The sequence below is a fragment of the Hemitrygon akajei genome, chromosome 14 (genome assembly GCF_048418815.1).
Source record: "Hemitrygon akajei chromosome 14, sHemAka1.3, whole genome shotgun sequence".
NCBI classification, from domain to species: domain Eukaryota; kingdom Metazoa; phylum Chordata; class Chondrichthyes; order Myliobatiformes; family Dasyatidae; genus Hemitrygon; species Hemitrygon akajei.
Window position 1 is genome coordinate 43,438,742 of NC_133137.1, and position 16,869 is coordinate 43,455,610.

A 16,869-nucleotide genomic window follows, 5' to 3' on the forward strand; every position below is an offset into this window, starting at 1 on the left:
AGAGAATGTTGGGGGCGGGCAAATCCTTTGGACAGATTGATAGGCTGCAAGACCTCTAACCTAGTGAGAAGTCAGACTGTTAATTTTTTTCTAAATGTATTCAACATCACATGGACCCAAGTCAACTTTTGCCAATAGGTAGTAAATGTGTCAGACAAAATATCTCACTAGTACAGAAAGATCACAGCATATGCTGCCTGAGCCACTGAGTTCCTCCAGCACTTTGTGTTTTTCTCCAAATCTGGCATTTCCAGTCATGTAACTTCACAGCATAATAACCCAGGTTTAGATTGTGAATACACAGATATAAAAGCATTTACTACTGACAAATCGCATTAGAAGTAAATCCAACTAACCTCCTTCTCCATAAAACAGAAGGCCATTATAAAATTTTGTTTCAGCCTAAAAGACAAAACAATTCAGATACTTGAAAAGCACAAATAGGCCATTTACTGTTTTCTAAAACAGATGAAAATCAAAAATGGTACTTCCCATACCTCATATTTCAATTTTTTTACTTCACAGCAAAGAGCAGCATAAACTGTTATTACTTTATTCAGCACCTACAAAACAATTTCAAACAATTAACAAATATTCAGGTCAAGAACACAATTTCCAAGCAGCACTAAACTCCACATTTACTATTAAGTTACTGGCTCAAGTACAAGACACTTCAACAAGGATTGTGTGTGGAAAACACCAACAAAAACTTTGAACTAATTTACTAAAACAGATTAAATAAAGAACCCAAACTTGGTTAATTAAAGTAGAGTAAACTAAGACCACTCAAACTCCAGTCTTAGTTCAGAGCATATTGGAAATATCTGCAACAAGTACTATCTAATGTACCACAACACAAAACTTCCAAATAAATAGAAATACTAATTTCATAAGCATACACAACCGTAGCATATTGATATTGCAACTGATTAAATATTAATCAGAAGACTATCGTTTACAGCCTAATATGAACTTACTTTGTTTTCAGTCTTAATAAGTTCCAGTAGTGAGGATTGTTCATACGGCAGAAGCTAAACAAAACAAAGAGAGTTAAATAGCACAGTAGTTAAATTATCATTCTTGTAAGCCAGAGGTTTGAACACCTATCTAGAGATCCAGACTCCAATCCCACCATGGCAGCTACACAGTTTCAATTCCATCATTGATCTAGAATATATTGGAAGGAAACAGTTGACGTAAGATGACACGTTGACCAGTTATGTTTTCATTCACTAGAGTTTACAGACTGAGAGGTAATTGTATTGAAACACACAAGATTCAGAAGGGGATTTACAGGATGAATGTGGAGAGGACACAGTAATGGAGTTAAACGGCATGGAAACAGGCCCTTCGACTCGATTGGTCTACCAAAATGCCTGATGGTTGAAGTGTAACAACTGTCCCAGAACCTGGTGGAGTAGGATGCAAGGCTCCTGTACCTCCTTCTCAATGGCAGCAGTGAGAGGAGAGCATAGCCTGGATGGTAGGGGTCTTTGATGATGGCTGTTGCTTTCTTGTGGCAGTGCTCCTTGCAGATGTGTTCAGTGGTAAGGAGGGGTTTGCATGTGATGAACTGAGCTGCGTCCACCACTTTCTGTAGGTTTTTCTGTTCATTGGTATTGGCGTTTCCGTAGTAGGCTGTGATGCAACCTATCAGGATATTCTCTACCATGCATCCACAGAAGTTCGTCAAAGTTTTAGATGATGTGCCAAATCTGCACAAACCCCTTTTGGTTCTTTGTGATGGCCCTTACATGCTAGTCCCATGCAAATGGACCTCCGGATTCTTCCTCCTGTAGTCAATAATCAGCTGATCATTAATTATCAATAATAATCTGGCTCCTCTCTTACCCCTTTCTCTTCTCCTCATCTGCTCCTCGTGCTCTCTCGTGCTCCTCCTCCTTCCCCTCCTCCCATAGTCCACACTCCCCCTCCTATTAGAGTCCTCCTTCTTCAGCCCTTTACCTTTTCCACCTATCACCTCTCAGCTTTTCACTTCATTCCCCCCTGCCCTACACCTTTCCCCTCACCTGGTTTCATCTATAATCTTCAGCTCGTACATCTTCCCTCCCCCACCACCTTATTCTGGCTTCTCCCCGCCCCCTTCCTCGCCAGTCCTGATGAAGGGTCTCAGCCCAAAATGTAGACTCTTCATTACTTCTAATAGATGCTGCTCGACCTGCAGAGTTCCTAGTGCATTTTGTGTGCGTTAATTCAGATTTCAAGCATCTGCAGAATCTTGTGTCAATAATCAACTTTTTGGCTTTGCTGACATAGAGTGAGAGACTGTTGTTGTGGCATCATTCAACCAGATTTTCATTCTCCCTCCTATATGTGGATTCATCACCACCTTTGATTTGGCCAACAGTGGCATCATCAGCAAACTTAAAAGATGGCGTTGGAGCAAAACGTGGCCACAAGTATACAGCAAAGAGATCGCGGGGCTAAGCACACAGCCTTGTGGTGCACTTGTGCTGATGGTTAATGTGGAGGAGAAGTCGTTACCAATCTGTACTGACTGGGGTCTACAAATGAGGAAACCTAGGATCCAGTTGCACAGGGAGATAGCGAGGCCTAGGTCTTCAGAATCGGAATCAGATTTAATATCACCGGCATAAATTGTGACATTTGTTAACTTTGCAGCGGCAGTACAATGCAATAGATAATATAAAAATCTGAATTACAGTACATACACACACAGACAATATCAAGCTGCATGCCAGAAATTAAAGAGACATTGAATCACTAATCTGCCTGATAAGGGTGTGTAGCAGAGACACTGGGACGTCATTTGGACTGGAAAAGTACAACTGGATGGTAGTGAAAAGAGTCAAACTCATCAAGACTGAAGGAGTGGAGTTACCTGAAGGCCACATACCAGATGAACAGGACAGCTACAGATACCTGGGGATCCTGCAAGTACATGGAAGACATGATGAGGACACAAGAAAGGTTGCAGCATTCAAGTACCTCCAAAGAGTGAGACAGGTCCTAAAAAGACAGCAGAATCAAAGCCATCAACACATTCACCCTATCAGCCATCAGGTACCCAGCCACAATTGTGTACTGGCCAAAGAACGAAGTGGAAGCCGCTGACATCAAGACCTGGAAACTACTAACAATACATGGAGGATTCCACCCAAAGTCCAACATCAAGTGAATGTACACCCCACCAGAATAAAAGAGGACAAGATTGGAAGTGTCAAGGCCACAGTCCTGGAAGAAATGCAAAACATTCATGAGTTCGTCAGGATGACCTGTTAGGAGAATACCTCAGACAATAGGCAGGGGACATGAAAATGGAAGAGGATGAAGCCGAGTCCAACGACTAGAGGCCATGGCAAAACAAGCAACTGCATGAGATGTACCATTGCCAGATATCAGAGGTGGCTGACATAAGAAAGCCCTACCAATAGCTGGAAATGCAGGGCTAAGGGACAGCACAGAGGCACTGCTCATGGCTGCACAAAAACAATAGAAGCAGGGGTCTATCACACCAGACAAGACCCAAGATGCAGACTATGCAAGGAATCCGCTGAAACCATCCAGCACACAGTAGCAGGGTGCAAGATGCAGGCAGGAACAGCATACACTGAACGGCACAACCAACTTGCAAGAATTGTGTACAGGAACGTCTGCACTGAGCGTGGATTAGACACTCCCAAGTCCAAGTGGGAAACTCCCAAAAGGGTAGGGGAGAATGGCAGAGCCAAGACCCTGTGGGACTTACAAATACAGACTAATAAACACATATCCAAGGTGCACCAGCATTGTCTGTCAGTAAGGTGGACATGTTATTTCCAATGCCACAGATTGTGGTCTTCAAGTTAGGATGCAGTTGCAGAGGGAGGTACAGAAGCCCAGGTTATGAAGCTTTTCGATCAAAACTGTAGGAATGATGGCATTAAAAGTTGAGTTGTAGTCTATAAACAGCATTTGACAGATGATCCAGTGCCGCTTGAAGAGCCTATGAAATAGTGTTCACCGCAGACCTATTGTAGTGGGTCCAGTTGATTCTAGCCATAACCAACTTCTCAAAGCAATTCATCACCGCAGATGTGAGTGCTACTGGATGAGTCGTAAAGGCAGATCACCCTGCTCTTCTATGGCAATGGTATAATTGTTGCTCTTCGGAAGTAGAAAGTAGATGGGAACTTCTGACTGTAGCAATGAGAGATTGAAAATGTCTTTGAATACTCCTGCCAGTTGGTTGGCACAGGTTTTCAGAGGTTCATCAGGTACTCCATCAGTGGCTATCACCTTGTGAGCGTTTACCCTCTAGAAGGACAGCATAATGCTGGTCTCCAAGACAAGAGATCACAGGGTTACTGGGTGCTGGGATTCTCATAGCTGTAGTTTTATCCTCCCTTTCAAAGGAAGTATATAAGGCCTTGAGCTCGTTCTGGAGTGAAGCATCACTACCATTCATGATGTTGGATTTCATTTCGTAGGAAGTTAAAGCCTGCAAATCCTGCTGGAGTTGACACGCACCCAATATTGCTTCCAACCTCGTTTGGAACTGCTCCTTAGCTCTTGAAAGAGACCTCCACAAGATATACCTGGTTTTCTTGTACAGACCTGGGTCAGCAGATTTAAATGCCATAGACTGCCCTCAGCAGACTATGAAACTCCTTGCTCATCCATGGTTTTTCATTCCCATTATGTACATTAAGTTCTCATAAGAACACACTCATCCACACAGTTTTTAAATAAAGTCAGCGACAGCTGTGGCGTACTCATTCAGAGTCAAAGATGAATCCCTGAATACAGTCCAGTCCATTAATTCAAAGCAGTCCTGTAAGCACCCCCGCACCTCCCTTGTTTGCAGCACAGCTTTCCAGATTCACTACTCTCTATTCTATAAGACCCTAGCAGAAGCCTGACTAGTGTCTCATAAAGCCTCAGCATTATCACCTTGCTTTTATATTCTATTCTCCTTGAAATGAATGCCAACATTGCATTTGCCTTCTTTACCACAGACGCAATATGTAAAGTAGCCTCCTGGGAATCTTGCATGAGGACACTCAAGTCTCTTTGCACCTTTGAATTTTCTCCCTATTTAAATAATAGTCTGCACTTCTGTGCTTTTTACCAAAATGCGTTATCATACATTTCTTAACATTGTATTCCACCTGTCACTTTTTTGCCCATTCTTCCAATTTGACTTGGTTCTTCTGCAATCACATTGCTTCCTTAGCACTACCTACCCCTTCACCTATAAGACCACAAGACATAGGAGCAAACTTAAATCATTCAGCCCATGGAGTCCACTCCGCCATTTCATCATGGCTGATCGTGGATCCCATTCAACCCCGTACACCTGTCTTCTCATGATATCCCTTGATAGATTCTTGACTGGTTGGGGCATCAACTTCTGCTTTAAATATACCCATGACATGGCCTCCACTGCAGTCTGTGGAATGCATTCCACAGATTCACCGCTCTTTGGCTAAAAAAATTCCTTCTTTCTTCAGGTCAATCACCTACCTTTGTATTATCTGCAAACTGCCACAAAGCCATCAATTCCATTATCCAAATCATTGACAAACAATGTAAAACTTATCGGTCCCAATACTGACCCCTGAAGAACACCACCAGTCACTAGCAGCCAACCAGAAAAGGCCCCCTTCCCACTTCAAGTCAAGTTAAGTCAACTTTTATTGTTATTTCGACCATAACTGCTGGTACAGTGCATAGTAAAAATGAGACAACGTTTTTCAGGACCATGGCTTACATGACACAGTACAAAAAACTAGATTGAACTACGTAATAAAAAAAAAGAGAAAGCTATACTAGACTACAGACCTACACTGGACTGCATAAAGTGCACAAAAACAGTGCAGGCATTACAATAAATAATAAACAGGACAGTAGGGCAAGGTGTCAGTCCAGGCTTCGGGTATTGAGGAGCTTGGGGGAAGAAACTGTTATATAGTCTGGTTGTGGGAGAAGAGATTGTATGAGGGGTGCATGGGGTCCTTCATAATGCTGTTTCCTTTGCGGATGCAGCGTGTAGTGTAAATGTCCGTGATGGCGGGAAGAGAGACCCCCCGATGATCTTCTCAGCTGACCTCACTATCCGCTGCAGGATCTTGCGATCCGAGATGGTGCAATTTCTGAACCAGGCAGTGATGCAGCTGCTCAGGATGCTCTCAATACAACCCCTGTAGAACATGATGAGGATGGGGGGTGGGAGATGGACTTTCCTCAGCCTTCGCAAAAAGTAGAGACACTGCTGGGCTTTCTTTGCTATGGAGCTGGTGTTGAGGGACCAGGTGAGATTCTCCGTCAGGTGAACACCAAGAAATTTGGTGTTCTTTACGATCTCTATTGAGGAGCCGTCGATGTTCAGCGGGGAGTGGTCGCTCCGTGCCCCCCTGAAGTCAACAACCATCTCTTTTGTTTTGTTCACATTAAGAGACAGGTTGTTGGCTCTGCACCAGTCCATTAGCCGCTGCACCTCCTCTCTGTAAGCTGACTCGTCGTTCTTGCTGATGAGACCCACCACGATCGTGTCATCGGCAAACTTGATGATGTGGTTCGAGCTGTGTGTTACAGCACAGTGAACAGCAGTGGACTGAGCACGCAACCCTGGGGAGCCCCTGTGCTCAGTGTGATGGTGTTGGAGGTGCTGCTCCCGATCCGGACTGACTGAGGTTTCACAGTCAGGAAGTCTAAGATCCAGTTGCAGAGGGAGGTGTTCAGGCCCAATAGGCTCAGCTTTCCAATCAGTTTCTGAGGGATGATTGTGTTGAATGCTGAACTAAAGTCTATGAACAGCATCCGAGCGTATGTGTCTTTTTTGTCCAGGTGGGTTAGGGCCAGATGGAGGGTGGTGGTAATGGCGTCATCTGTTGAGTGGTTGGGACGGTACGCAAACTGCAGATGGTCCAGTGAGGGGGGCAGCAGGGTCTTGATATGCCTCATGATGAGCCTCTTGAAACACTTTATGATGATGGATGTAAGTGCAATGGGACGGTAGTCATTTAGGCAGGACACTGAAGACTTCTTCCGCACGGGGACGTTAGAATGGTGGCGCTGCTCAGGGAAATGTTGAAGATGTCAGTGAGAACATCTGCTAGCTGGTCTGCACATCCTCTGAGCACTCTACCAGGGATGTTGTCTGGTCCAGCAGCCTTCCGTGGGTTGACCCTACACAGGATTCTGCTCACGTTGGCCACGGAGAGACACAGCACCTGGTCATTCGCAGGAGGGGTGGACTTCCTCGCCGCCACGTCATTTTCCGCCTCAAACCGGGTGTAGAAGTTATTCAGCGCATTTGGGAGGGAGGCATCACCTGCACAGTTAGGTGATGTTGTCTTGTAATTGGTGATGTCCTGGATGCCCTTCCACATGCGCCGTGTGTCGCCGCTGTCCTGGAAGTAACTGTGGATTAGCTGGGTGTGTGCACGCTTTGCCCCTCTGATGGCTCGGGACAGTTCGGCCCTTGCTGTTGTTAAAGCTGCCTTGTCGCCTGAGCTGAAGGCGGAGTCGTGGGACCTCAGTAGCGCACGCACCTCTGCGGTCATCCATGGCTTCTGGTTGGCACGTATCGTGATGGTCTTGGACAGAGTAACATCATCAGTGCACTTGCTGATGTAGCTGGTCACTGATGCTGTGTACTCCTCTAAGTTGGTAGAGGAGTACATTTGCTGCATCCTGTCTGTTAGCCATTCCTCTATCCATGCCAGTATCTCTCCTGTAAAGCCATGGGTTTTATCTTGTTAAGCAGCCTCATGCGCGGCACTTTATCAAATGCCTTCTGACATCTACTGCCTCTCCTTTGTCCACCCTGCTTGTTACTTACTCGAAAAAAATTTAACAGATTTTTCAGGCATGATTTCCCTTTACAGAAACCATGCTGACTTTGACTTACTTTATCATTAGTCTCCAAGTACCCTGAAATCTCATCCGTAATAATGGATCCCAACACTTTCCAACATGCAGAACTTTATCAAAGGTCTTACTGGCCATATAAACCACATCTACCACCCTAATCTCATCAACTTTCTTGGTTACATCACCAAAAAAATTCAACGTCGTTCATAAAACCTGATCTTCCATGCACAAAGCCACGACGACTGCCCCTAATCTCCATCTTTTCCATTAACTTACCTACAACAAATGTTCGAGTTACTGGTCTCCCGTTCCGAAGTTTATCTTTCTTAAATAAAGGCACAACATTCACTACCCTCCAATCTACAGGCACCTCCACTGCAATACGGACTATCGCCAAGACCACAAGATAATCAGTCTCAGAAGACCTCTCCATTGTTCCTAGTTCCCATGTCTTCATGCCTTTTTCTATGGTAAAAACAGAGGGGGAATATTTATTAAGAACATTGCCTAAACAAGATCCCCCTTTGCCCTATGAGAACATAAGCACATAAGAAACAGGAGCAGGAGTCGGCCATCTGACCCATCAAGCCTGCTCCACCATTCAATAACATCATGGCTGATCTGACTATGGACTCATCTCCACCTACCTGACTTTTCCCCATAGCCCTCAATTTCCCTACAATGCAAAAATCTACCTAATCTTGTCTTAGACATATTTACTGAGGTAGCCTCCACTGCTTCATTGGGCAGAGAATTCCACAGATTCACCACTCTTTGGAAAAACAGTTCCTCCTTATCTCTGTTCTAAATTTACTGCCCTGAATCTTGAAGCTATGTTCCCTACCAGTAGAAACAACTTTCCTGCCTCTAGTCTCACCTACCAGTAGAAACAACTTTCCTGCCTCTATCTTATCTATCCCTCTCATAATTTTCTACATTTCTATAAACTTTTCTCTCATTCTTCTGAATTCCAGCGAGTACAATCCCAGGCGACTCAATCTCTCCTCATGGTCTGATCACCTCATCTGTGGAATCAACTTAGTTAACCTCCTCTGCATCGCCTCCAAGGCCAGTATATCCTTCCTCAAGTAAGGAGACCAGAACTGCACACAGTACTCCAAGTTTGGCCTCACCAGTACCCTGTACAACTGCAACACAACTTCTTTGCTTTTAAATTTACAGGTGGCCCCTGCTTTTCGAACGTTCGATTTACAACAACTCGCTGTTACGAAAGACTTACATTAGTACCTGTTTTCGCTAACCAAAGAGGATTTTCGCTTTTATGAAAAAAGATGCCTGCTTTATACATTTGTTTACCCCGAAAAAGACTACAATGACCGTGAAGCCTTGTGCGGGCAGTTGCATGCGCATACATAAGTATGCGTGTACATGTGTACGTGCCGATTTTTTTTCTCCAAATCGATTTTGGTTTGCTGCCTTCCCGAGTTTGATAAGTGAAACTACACCTTACCTACAATATTTCTACTTTATATAGGGTGTAAATTTATTATATCATTCCTGCTTTTACTATATGTTAGTGTTATTTTAGGCTTTATGTGTTATTTGCTTTGATTTGGTAGGTTTTTTTTGGGTCTGGGAACGCTCAAGAAATTTTCCCATATAAATTAATGGTAATTGCTTCTTCACTTTACGACATTTCCAATTACAAACAGTTTCATAGGAACGCTCTACCTTCGGATTGCGGGGGAAACCTGTAATTCCTCTAGCAATGAAGACCAACATCCTATTTGCCTTCTTGATAGCCTGCTGCACCTGCAAACCAACCTTTTGTGATTCATGCACAAGCACTCCCAAGCCCTTTTGCACAGCAGCATGCTGCAATCTTTTACCATTTAAATAATAATCTGCTCTTCCAATTTTACTTTCAAAGTGGCTGACCTCACCCTTACCTACATTATACTCCATTGATCCAAGATGGCGGTGCGACGCAGCTTGCAGCGACCACTCTGAAGCTGATTATCTGTTATTTGTGAAGCGGGGTGCCGTGCGCAATCATAATTGGTTGAAAACGGATGTGGGAGCACGGAAGAACATCTGAAAATCTCCAGGAAGACCTTCTTTGTTGCTGCTGCTGCTGTGAGGTCCGGGTCTCTGCTGGGAAGAACAGGCCCCCCAGTCCTCGGGGTTGCGTTGCCGATGGCTGTTGGCGGGGGCGTCTTAATACGCTCGGCAGAGGATGGTGCTCGGAGAAGCTGTGCCAGAGGGGATAGTCGGAGGCTCGGAGGTTCGACGGACTCGGTGTCCGCTGCGGTCAGGTTTTCACTGTGTGCTGCATCTGTGAGGCTGAGTCAGGCGGCGCCGTGGAAGTCCATAGCAGGGGTATTCCCATCTGCCGCCGGCGTGGGATGATGAGTCAAATCAGGACCCTGAGGACTTGTGGAAACTGTGTGGTGGTTTCTTTCGAACTTAGTCTTTTAACATCTTTGGACTATTTTTACTGTGCCCATGGTCTGTTTTTTTTTTATCAATTATGCTATTGTTTGCACTGTTGTAACTATATGGTTTTGTTCAGGTCTTGTAGCTTTAGTTTTTGGTCTTGTTTTGTCTGGTGGATTTGGAGCTCCTTTCCAGGGAACGCGCTAAAACGGTAGCGCGATATTAATACGCAGCAGCCTCTCCGGACTCTGGATTGGGGATTGCCAAACATTATGTGGATTTTCTGGTGTAGTCTGTTATGTCATATGCTTTTGTGCTATCATTCTGGAGGAACATTGTCTCATTTTTTAACTGCATTGCATTTGTGGTTTCTAAATGACAATAAACTGAATCTGAATCTGCCACACTCTTGCTCACTCACTCACTTAAATCATCTATATCTCTCTGCAAGCTCTCCGTATCCTCTGCACAATTTGTTTTTCCACTCAATTTGTGTCATTAGCAAACTTAGATATACTACACACGGTCCCCTCTTCCAGATCATTAATGTATATCTTGAACATTTGCGGACCCAGCACTGACTACTGCAGCACACTGCTGATTGCCAACCAGAGTAACAGCCAACTCTCTGCTTTCTGTTAGTTAACCAATCCTCTATCCATGCTAATACATCACACCCATCTCTATGCACCCTTATCTTATGGATAAGTCTTATGTGGCACTGGCACCTTTATCGAATGCCTTCTGGAAATCCAAGTAAATAATGTCCATCTGTTCTCCTCCATCCACTGCGCTCATTATATCCTCAAAGAACTCCAGAAAGTTTGTCAAACAGGGCCTGGCTTTGCTGAATCCATGTTGCCTCTGCATGATGGATCCATTTCCAGATGCTTTGCTAATTCTTCTTTAATGGTAGCTTCAAGCATTTTCCCAACTACAGATGTTAAACTAACTGGCCTATAGTTACTTGCCTTTTTCCTACATCCTTTTTTGAACAGTGGTGTGACATTCACTTCCTTTCAATCAGTTGGGACCTGCCCAGAGTCCGAGAGAAGTTTGGTAAGTCATCTCCAAAGCCTCTATTATAACTTCTGCCATTTCTTTCAGTACCCTGGTATACATTCCATCAGGACAAAGGGACTTTTCTATCTTCAGGTCCACAAGTTTGCTCAGCACTACCTCTTTAGTGATAGCTATTGTATTGAGGTCCTCACCTCCCATCGCATCCATAACATCTCTCTTTGGCATGTTAGATGTGTCCTTACCGTGACCAGACACAAAAATAGTCATTCAAAGCCTCTGCCAGTTCCTCATTACCCAGTATCAATTCCCCCTTCTCGTCCTCCAAGGGACCTACATTCACTTTGGCCACCCTTTTCAGCTTTATATAATCAGAAAAACTTCTACTATCTGTTTTTATACTTTGTGCTACTTCATTTTGATAATCCATCTTCCCTTTCTTTATTGCTCACTTTGTGGTTCTTTGTCGCTTTTTATAAAGTCCTCCCAATCTTCCAGTTTCCCACTACTTTGTATGCACGAGCTCATTGTTTGATGCCTTCTTTTATTTTCTTTTGTTATCCCTGGCTGGCTCTCCCCACCCTTACTGTCCTTGCTTTTGACTGGAATATACATTTGTTGAGCACCATGAATAATCTCTTTGAAGGTCTTCCACTGTTCCTCAACTGTCCCACCATATAGCTCTGATCGTAGTCTACCCTATCCAACTTCTCCCTTGCCCTGCTGTAGTCTCCATTGTTTAGATATAATACTCTGGTTTTAGATTGAATTATTGCAGTTGTATGAAAAGCTCAATCATACTGTGATCACTCTTTCCAAGAGGATCCCCAACTACAAGATCACTAATTTTACCTGTATCATTACACAGGACAAGATCTAAGATAGCACATTCCCTTGCAGGTTCATAACATGCTGTTCAAGAAAGCCACCACGGATGCATCCTCCTCAAGACTGCCTTGACCAATTTGATTCAGCCAATCTCTGTGCAAGTTAAAGTGCCCCATGATAACCGCTTTTCTGCCCTTACATGCCTCCGATATTTCTGTGTTTATTGCCTGTGCCACTGTAATGTTATTTGGTGGCCAACAGACAACTCCCACAAGTGATTTTTTTCCTTTACTATTCCTAACCTCTACCCAGTAGATTCAACATTCTGCTCCTTAGATCTTATATCATCTCTTTAATTAAGAGCACTACCACACCTCCTTTACCTCCTGCTCATCATTCCGTACTACCCAATATCCTTGGATATTTAGTTCCCAATCCTCTTCACCCTGTAACCACATTTCTGTAATGGCCACTAAATCATATCCCTTTATACTGAGTTGTGGCAAGTTCACTGACCTTGTTACAAATACTACAGCTATTCAGATAAAGTACCCTTAAACTCATTGAGCTTTAAAATCTAGTTATCTTTGCCCCTTATGCACTTGATGTTTCTGCACTCCACCCTTCTCTTTTTTAAAATTTTCACTTTTACTTTACCTTTATCCACACATTTCTTTTTTACTTTATACTTCGCCAATCTGTTGAACCCAGCCCCCTGCTATTTAGCTTAAAGCTCTATCCACAGCCCTCATTATGCGATTCACCATATCCAGGTCCCATTACGGTTCAGGTGGAGCCCATCCCAATGGAACAGCTCCCTCCTTCCGCAATACGGTGCTAGTTTCCCATAAATTCAAACCCACTTCTCCCACACCAATCCTTGAGCCAAGCATTTACTATGAGGGCCCTATTCTCTCTAGTTATTCTTTCCTCTTTTATAAATCTCTGAAACCATATGTCTCACTGAAACCTATTGAATATTGAAAGGACGAGATAGAGTGGAAGTGGAGAGGAAGTGCTCCTATAGTGGGGGAAGTCTAGGATCAGATGGCACACAGCCTCAGATTACAAGGTCATCCCTTTAGAACAGAGATGAGGTGGAATTTCTTTAGCATGAGGGTCGCAAATCTGTGGAATTCAATACCACGATGGCTGTGGAGGCCATATCATTGGGTATTTTTAAAGACTGATAGGCTCTTTATTAATAAGAGCTCAAAGGTTACTGAGAGAAGGCAGGAGAATGGGGTTGAGAGATGTAATAAATCAGTCATGATGAAAGGGCAGGGCAGAATCAATGGGCGAAATGGCTCAATTCTGCTTGCATGTTTTATGGTTTAATTTTTTTTGCCAAACTATCATACTTTTTATTCCTCCTGTTACTTTCCATAAGTTATATATTCTTTTCTATTTCACCACAAAGTGTAACATTAACTGTTATTACTTTATTCAAGATCTACAAAATAATTTCACACAATTAACAAATATTCAAGTTACAAAAATCATCTGTAGCAGCAGAATCATTAGGCTGAGTTGTGCTGATAGGAGGTAAAAATACACTTTTGAGCTGGTGATCAAATCAGAATCCCCACTGACTGTCTAGATTTAGCTGAAATAATTGGGTACAGCTGGAGGTCTGGGAGCCAGCTGCAGTACTCCATCTGCACCTCAGGTCAAATTGCTCCATTACAGCTGTAGCACCTACCCAGCAATGTGGAAAATTCTCTGGGTATGTCCTGTTCACTAAAGGCAAGATAAATCCTGTCTATTCCCCAAGCAGTCTACTCTCAATCAGTAGCAAAATGATAGAAGCTGTCATTGACACTAATCCCAGACAAGCCAAGATTACCCCAATCAGAATCACTTCAAATTTAAACCCACTCAACACCAATAGTTGTCCAGCTCATTTCTCCATCATCCATCTTCAAAATCTACTTCTTCAGCAGGAGAGAACTCAGCGAGTGGCCACAACATATGAGACTTTAAATAGATCTTAAAAAAACACACACAACGACTTAGGAAACTCTTTCAGAGGCACTTGGAGCTGCTCCTAATGTCGCATACCACCCAGGAATAAACTCAACATATACCTCTGAGTATACATCCCTAAAATCTGGTAGTCCTCAGAAATTGGTCTCCATTTTATGATCCAAAGCAGGTCCACAATAAAGCCAACCTTAGTGCAGACCGTTAGAGAAGATTCATACGGAGATAATTTATTAGCATTTTGAAAACTATGGCCTAATTATGAACAAGCAGTACTGCTTTGAACTGGGCAGGTCATGTCTTACTGATAAGATTGAGGTTTTTGAGGTGACAAAGGTGGTTGATTAAGGTACAGCTGTATATGTAGCCCACATGATTTTAACAGCATCCCTCATGGGAGGCTGATAAGAGATTAAGATGCATGGGATCCACAGTGATTTGGCCATTTAAATTCAGGCTACATGAGAAAGTGGATCAGCAGATGAGTGGGTAAGTTTGCAGACAGAAGAAATATGGTAGCTGTGGATAGTGTAGAAGCTTGCCAAAGGGATCAGTTGAAGAAATGGCTAATGGAGTTTAATCTAATCAAATGTGAGATGCTGCATATTGGAGATTAAACGTAAAGGGCCAACACACTTTTAATGCTAAGACCCTTAACATCTAGTCTACGAACTGCAGCCTGATGCATGAGTTCCTGTTGCCCAGGTGGTCCATAGAACACACTAAAGTGCCAGAAAAAAAAATGGATCTGCTGTTGACCTGTCATGGTGGTAGCCAAACTGGAGCAGATCCAGGTCATTTCTGAGGCAGGAGTTGATTTACGACATATATGACTTTTCCAAGCAGTTCATGTACAGAGCGATCCTCAGGACCAGGTCTGCCCATAGCTCCTGGAAGATGGCTACATAGGTTTTATAGGGTAGTAAAGGCAGCAGATGTCAGTGAGTTCAAGAGTCAAGAAATTAAATTGCAGTTTTATAAAATTCTGTTTAGGTTGTATCTGAAGTACTGTATTCTAGTTGGTCACCCAATGATAGGAAGAATATGGAGATTTTAAACAGGATGCAGAAGAGGTTTACTAGGATTTTGCCTGTATTAGAGGGCATGTGCTTTATAGAGAGATTTGACAAACTTGGGTTGTTTCCTCTGGGGCTGTGGAGGCAAGAGCCCCAGGCAAGATCCTGGTGATCCTCCTGTTTTCCTCTCCAATACAAGTCATTCTCATGATGTGGTGATCAGAACTACACACAATATTGCAAAGGTCATGAAACTATGTTCTATAAAGATGGATCACAACCTCCCCATTCTTATACACTATGCCCAAGCTAATGAAGGCAATCGTAAAATATTAGGTCCCTGAAGTACACCACAGCTCACACTGTTCCCTAAGCTGGGCAGGTGTGGGGCTGCACAGTAACTGAAATGCTCCTACACACATAGCCTCTGTAGACATGAAGCTGGAATTTTCTTTCATATGAAGTTAATATAATTTTGAAATAATGCTTATACAGTTGTGAAATACCCTGAAATTAACTGTTAATGAATATAATCATTAAATTTTCTAAATAATAAATGCACCACTACCTTTGCTTTAGAGCTTCAACACATTTACATTGCAACTTGAAACACACAGAAATATCCTGGTGGCGGCTGATGGAGTAGCAGCAATCTCCCGTGACTCCAACTCTAATTATCTTACGATTTCCAACCTGTCTTGAAACTTCCTTTTTAAGTGTGATATTTTTTCATTATGGCTACATCAAGGAGTGGCCGAGGTACTAAAAAGGATGACCCCTCTGCTTCTTTGGATTCTATTATGGATTTGCTGCAAAGTCATACACGAGAAGCCTCTGAGAAAGTTCAACAATTCAGCTCTGAATTTAAACAAATAGACTGTAAATTGGATTCTATTCAGCAAACTCTTAATGAACACAATAAACATATAAAAAATAATGAAGCAATGTTGTCGTCTCTGGAAATGGAAGTGGATGAACTGCAAAAGCTTTGTGAAAAGCAATCGAAGTCTAACGAAAGGTTAAGACAGAAGATTATCAACATAGAAAATAGAAGTAAAAGGAACAACCTATGGGTTCTGGGTCTCCAATTAATCAAAGGTAATCATCCTATGGAATTCTTTGCAAACTTTCTGCAAGAATTATTTCCGGAAATTTTGGTGTCTTTGCCCATGATTCATCGAGCTCAAAGGTCCCACGTGTTTAGATCTCCTAACAGAGATAGACCAAGATTCGTAATAATTTGTTTTCATAAATTTAAAACAAAGGAACTGTTAATACACGAATCTCGTTGAAGAGGCATGATTATCGTGGCGGCAAGATTAGAATTGTTGAAGATTACCCGCCGATGGTTATGCAGGAACGTGCTAAGTTCAAAGAAATTATGTCAGAGATTTTTAACAAGGGTTTTAAACCCTCCCTTCACTATCCGGCTCGTCTCAGAATCACACTTAAAAATGGTTCTTTCGAATTGTTTCGTTCAACTGCTGAAGCACAGTAGTTTTTAAAATCCAAAGGCTAGCTGTTTAGTTTGTCCTTACATGAAAACACAAGATTAAATGAGAAACTTTTAATTCGCAAATCCCATCGAAGGGGTATGATTCATTATAGGGTGGAATACGAAGATTCTCGAACACTATTTGCTTGAGTTTATGCAAGAATGTGCTAAGTTTAAATAAGCTTTGTTGGAATTTTTTTTATCAAGGGTTAACTCGTCCTTTGGCTACCCAGTTTGACTGAGAATCTCATTAAAGATGGACCCTCCGAATGGTTTCATTTGAATGCTGAA

At 42.8% G+C, this 16,869-nt stretch overlaps 1 protein-coding gene across 3 annotated transcripts in view; it reads right to left on the reverse strand.

Moving 5' to 3' along the window:
• The window catches only part of washc4 (WASH complex subunit 4), a 165,182-nt gene that overhangs the window by 93,058 nt on the left and 55,255 nt on the right, over positions 1 to 16,869 (reverse strand). For all 3 annotated transcript variants that reach the window (XM_073065929.1, XM_073065928.1, XM_073065926.1), the window contains exons 3-5: positions 978 to 1,031; positions 498 to 563; positions 357 to 402 (exon numbers count right to left, since the gene is read on the reverse strand). In XM_073065929.1, the coding sequence (XP_072922030.1) occupies positions 357 to 402; positions 498 to 563; positions 978 to 1,031 (166 nt within the window). The remainder of the gene's footprint in view (positions 1 to 356; positions 403 to 497; positions 564 to 977; positions 1,032 to 16,869) is intronic.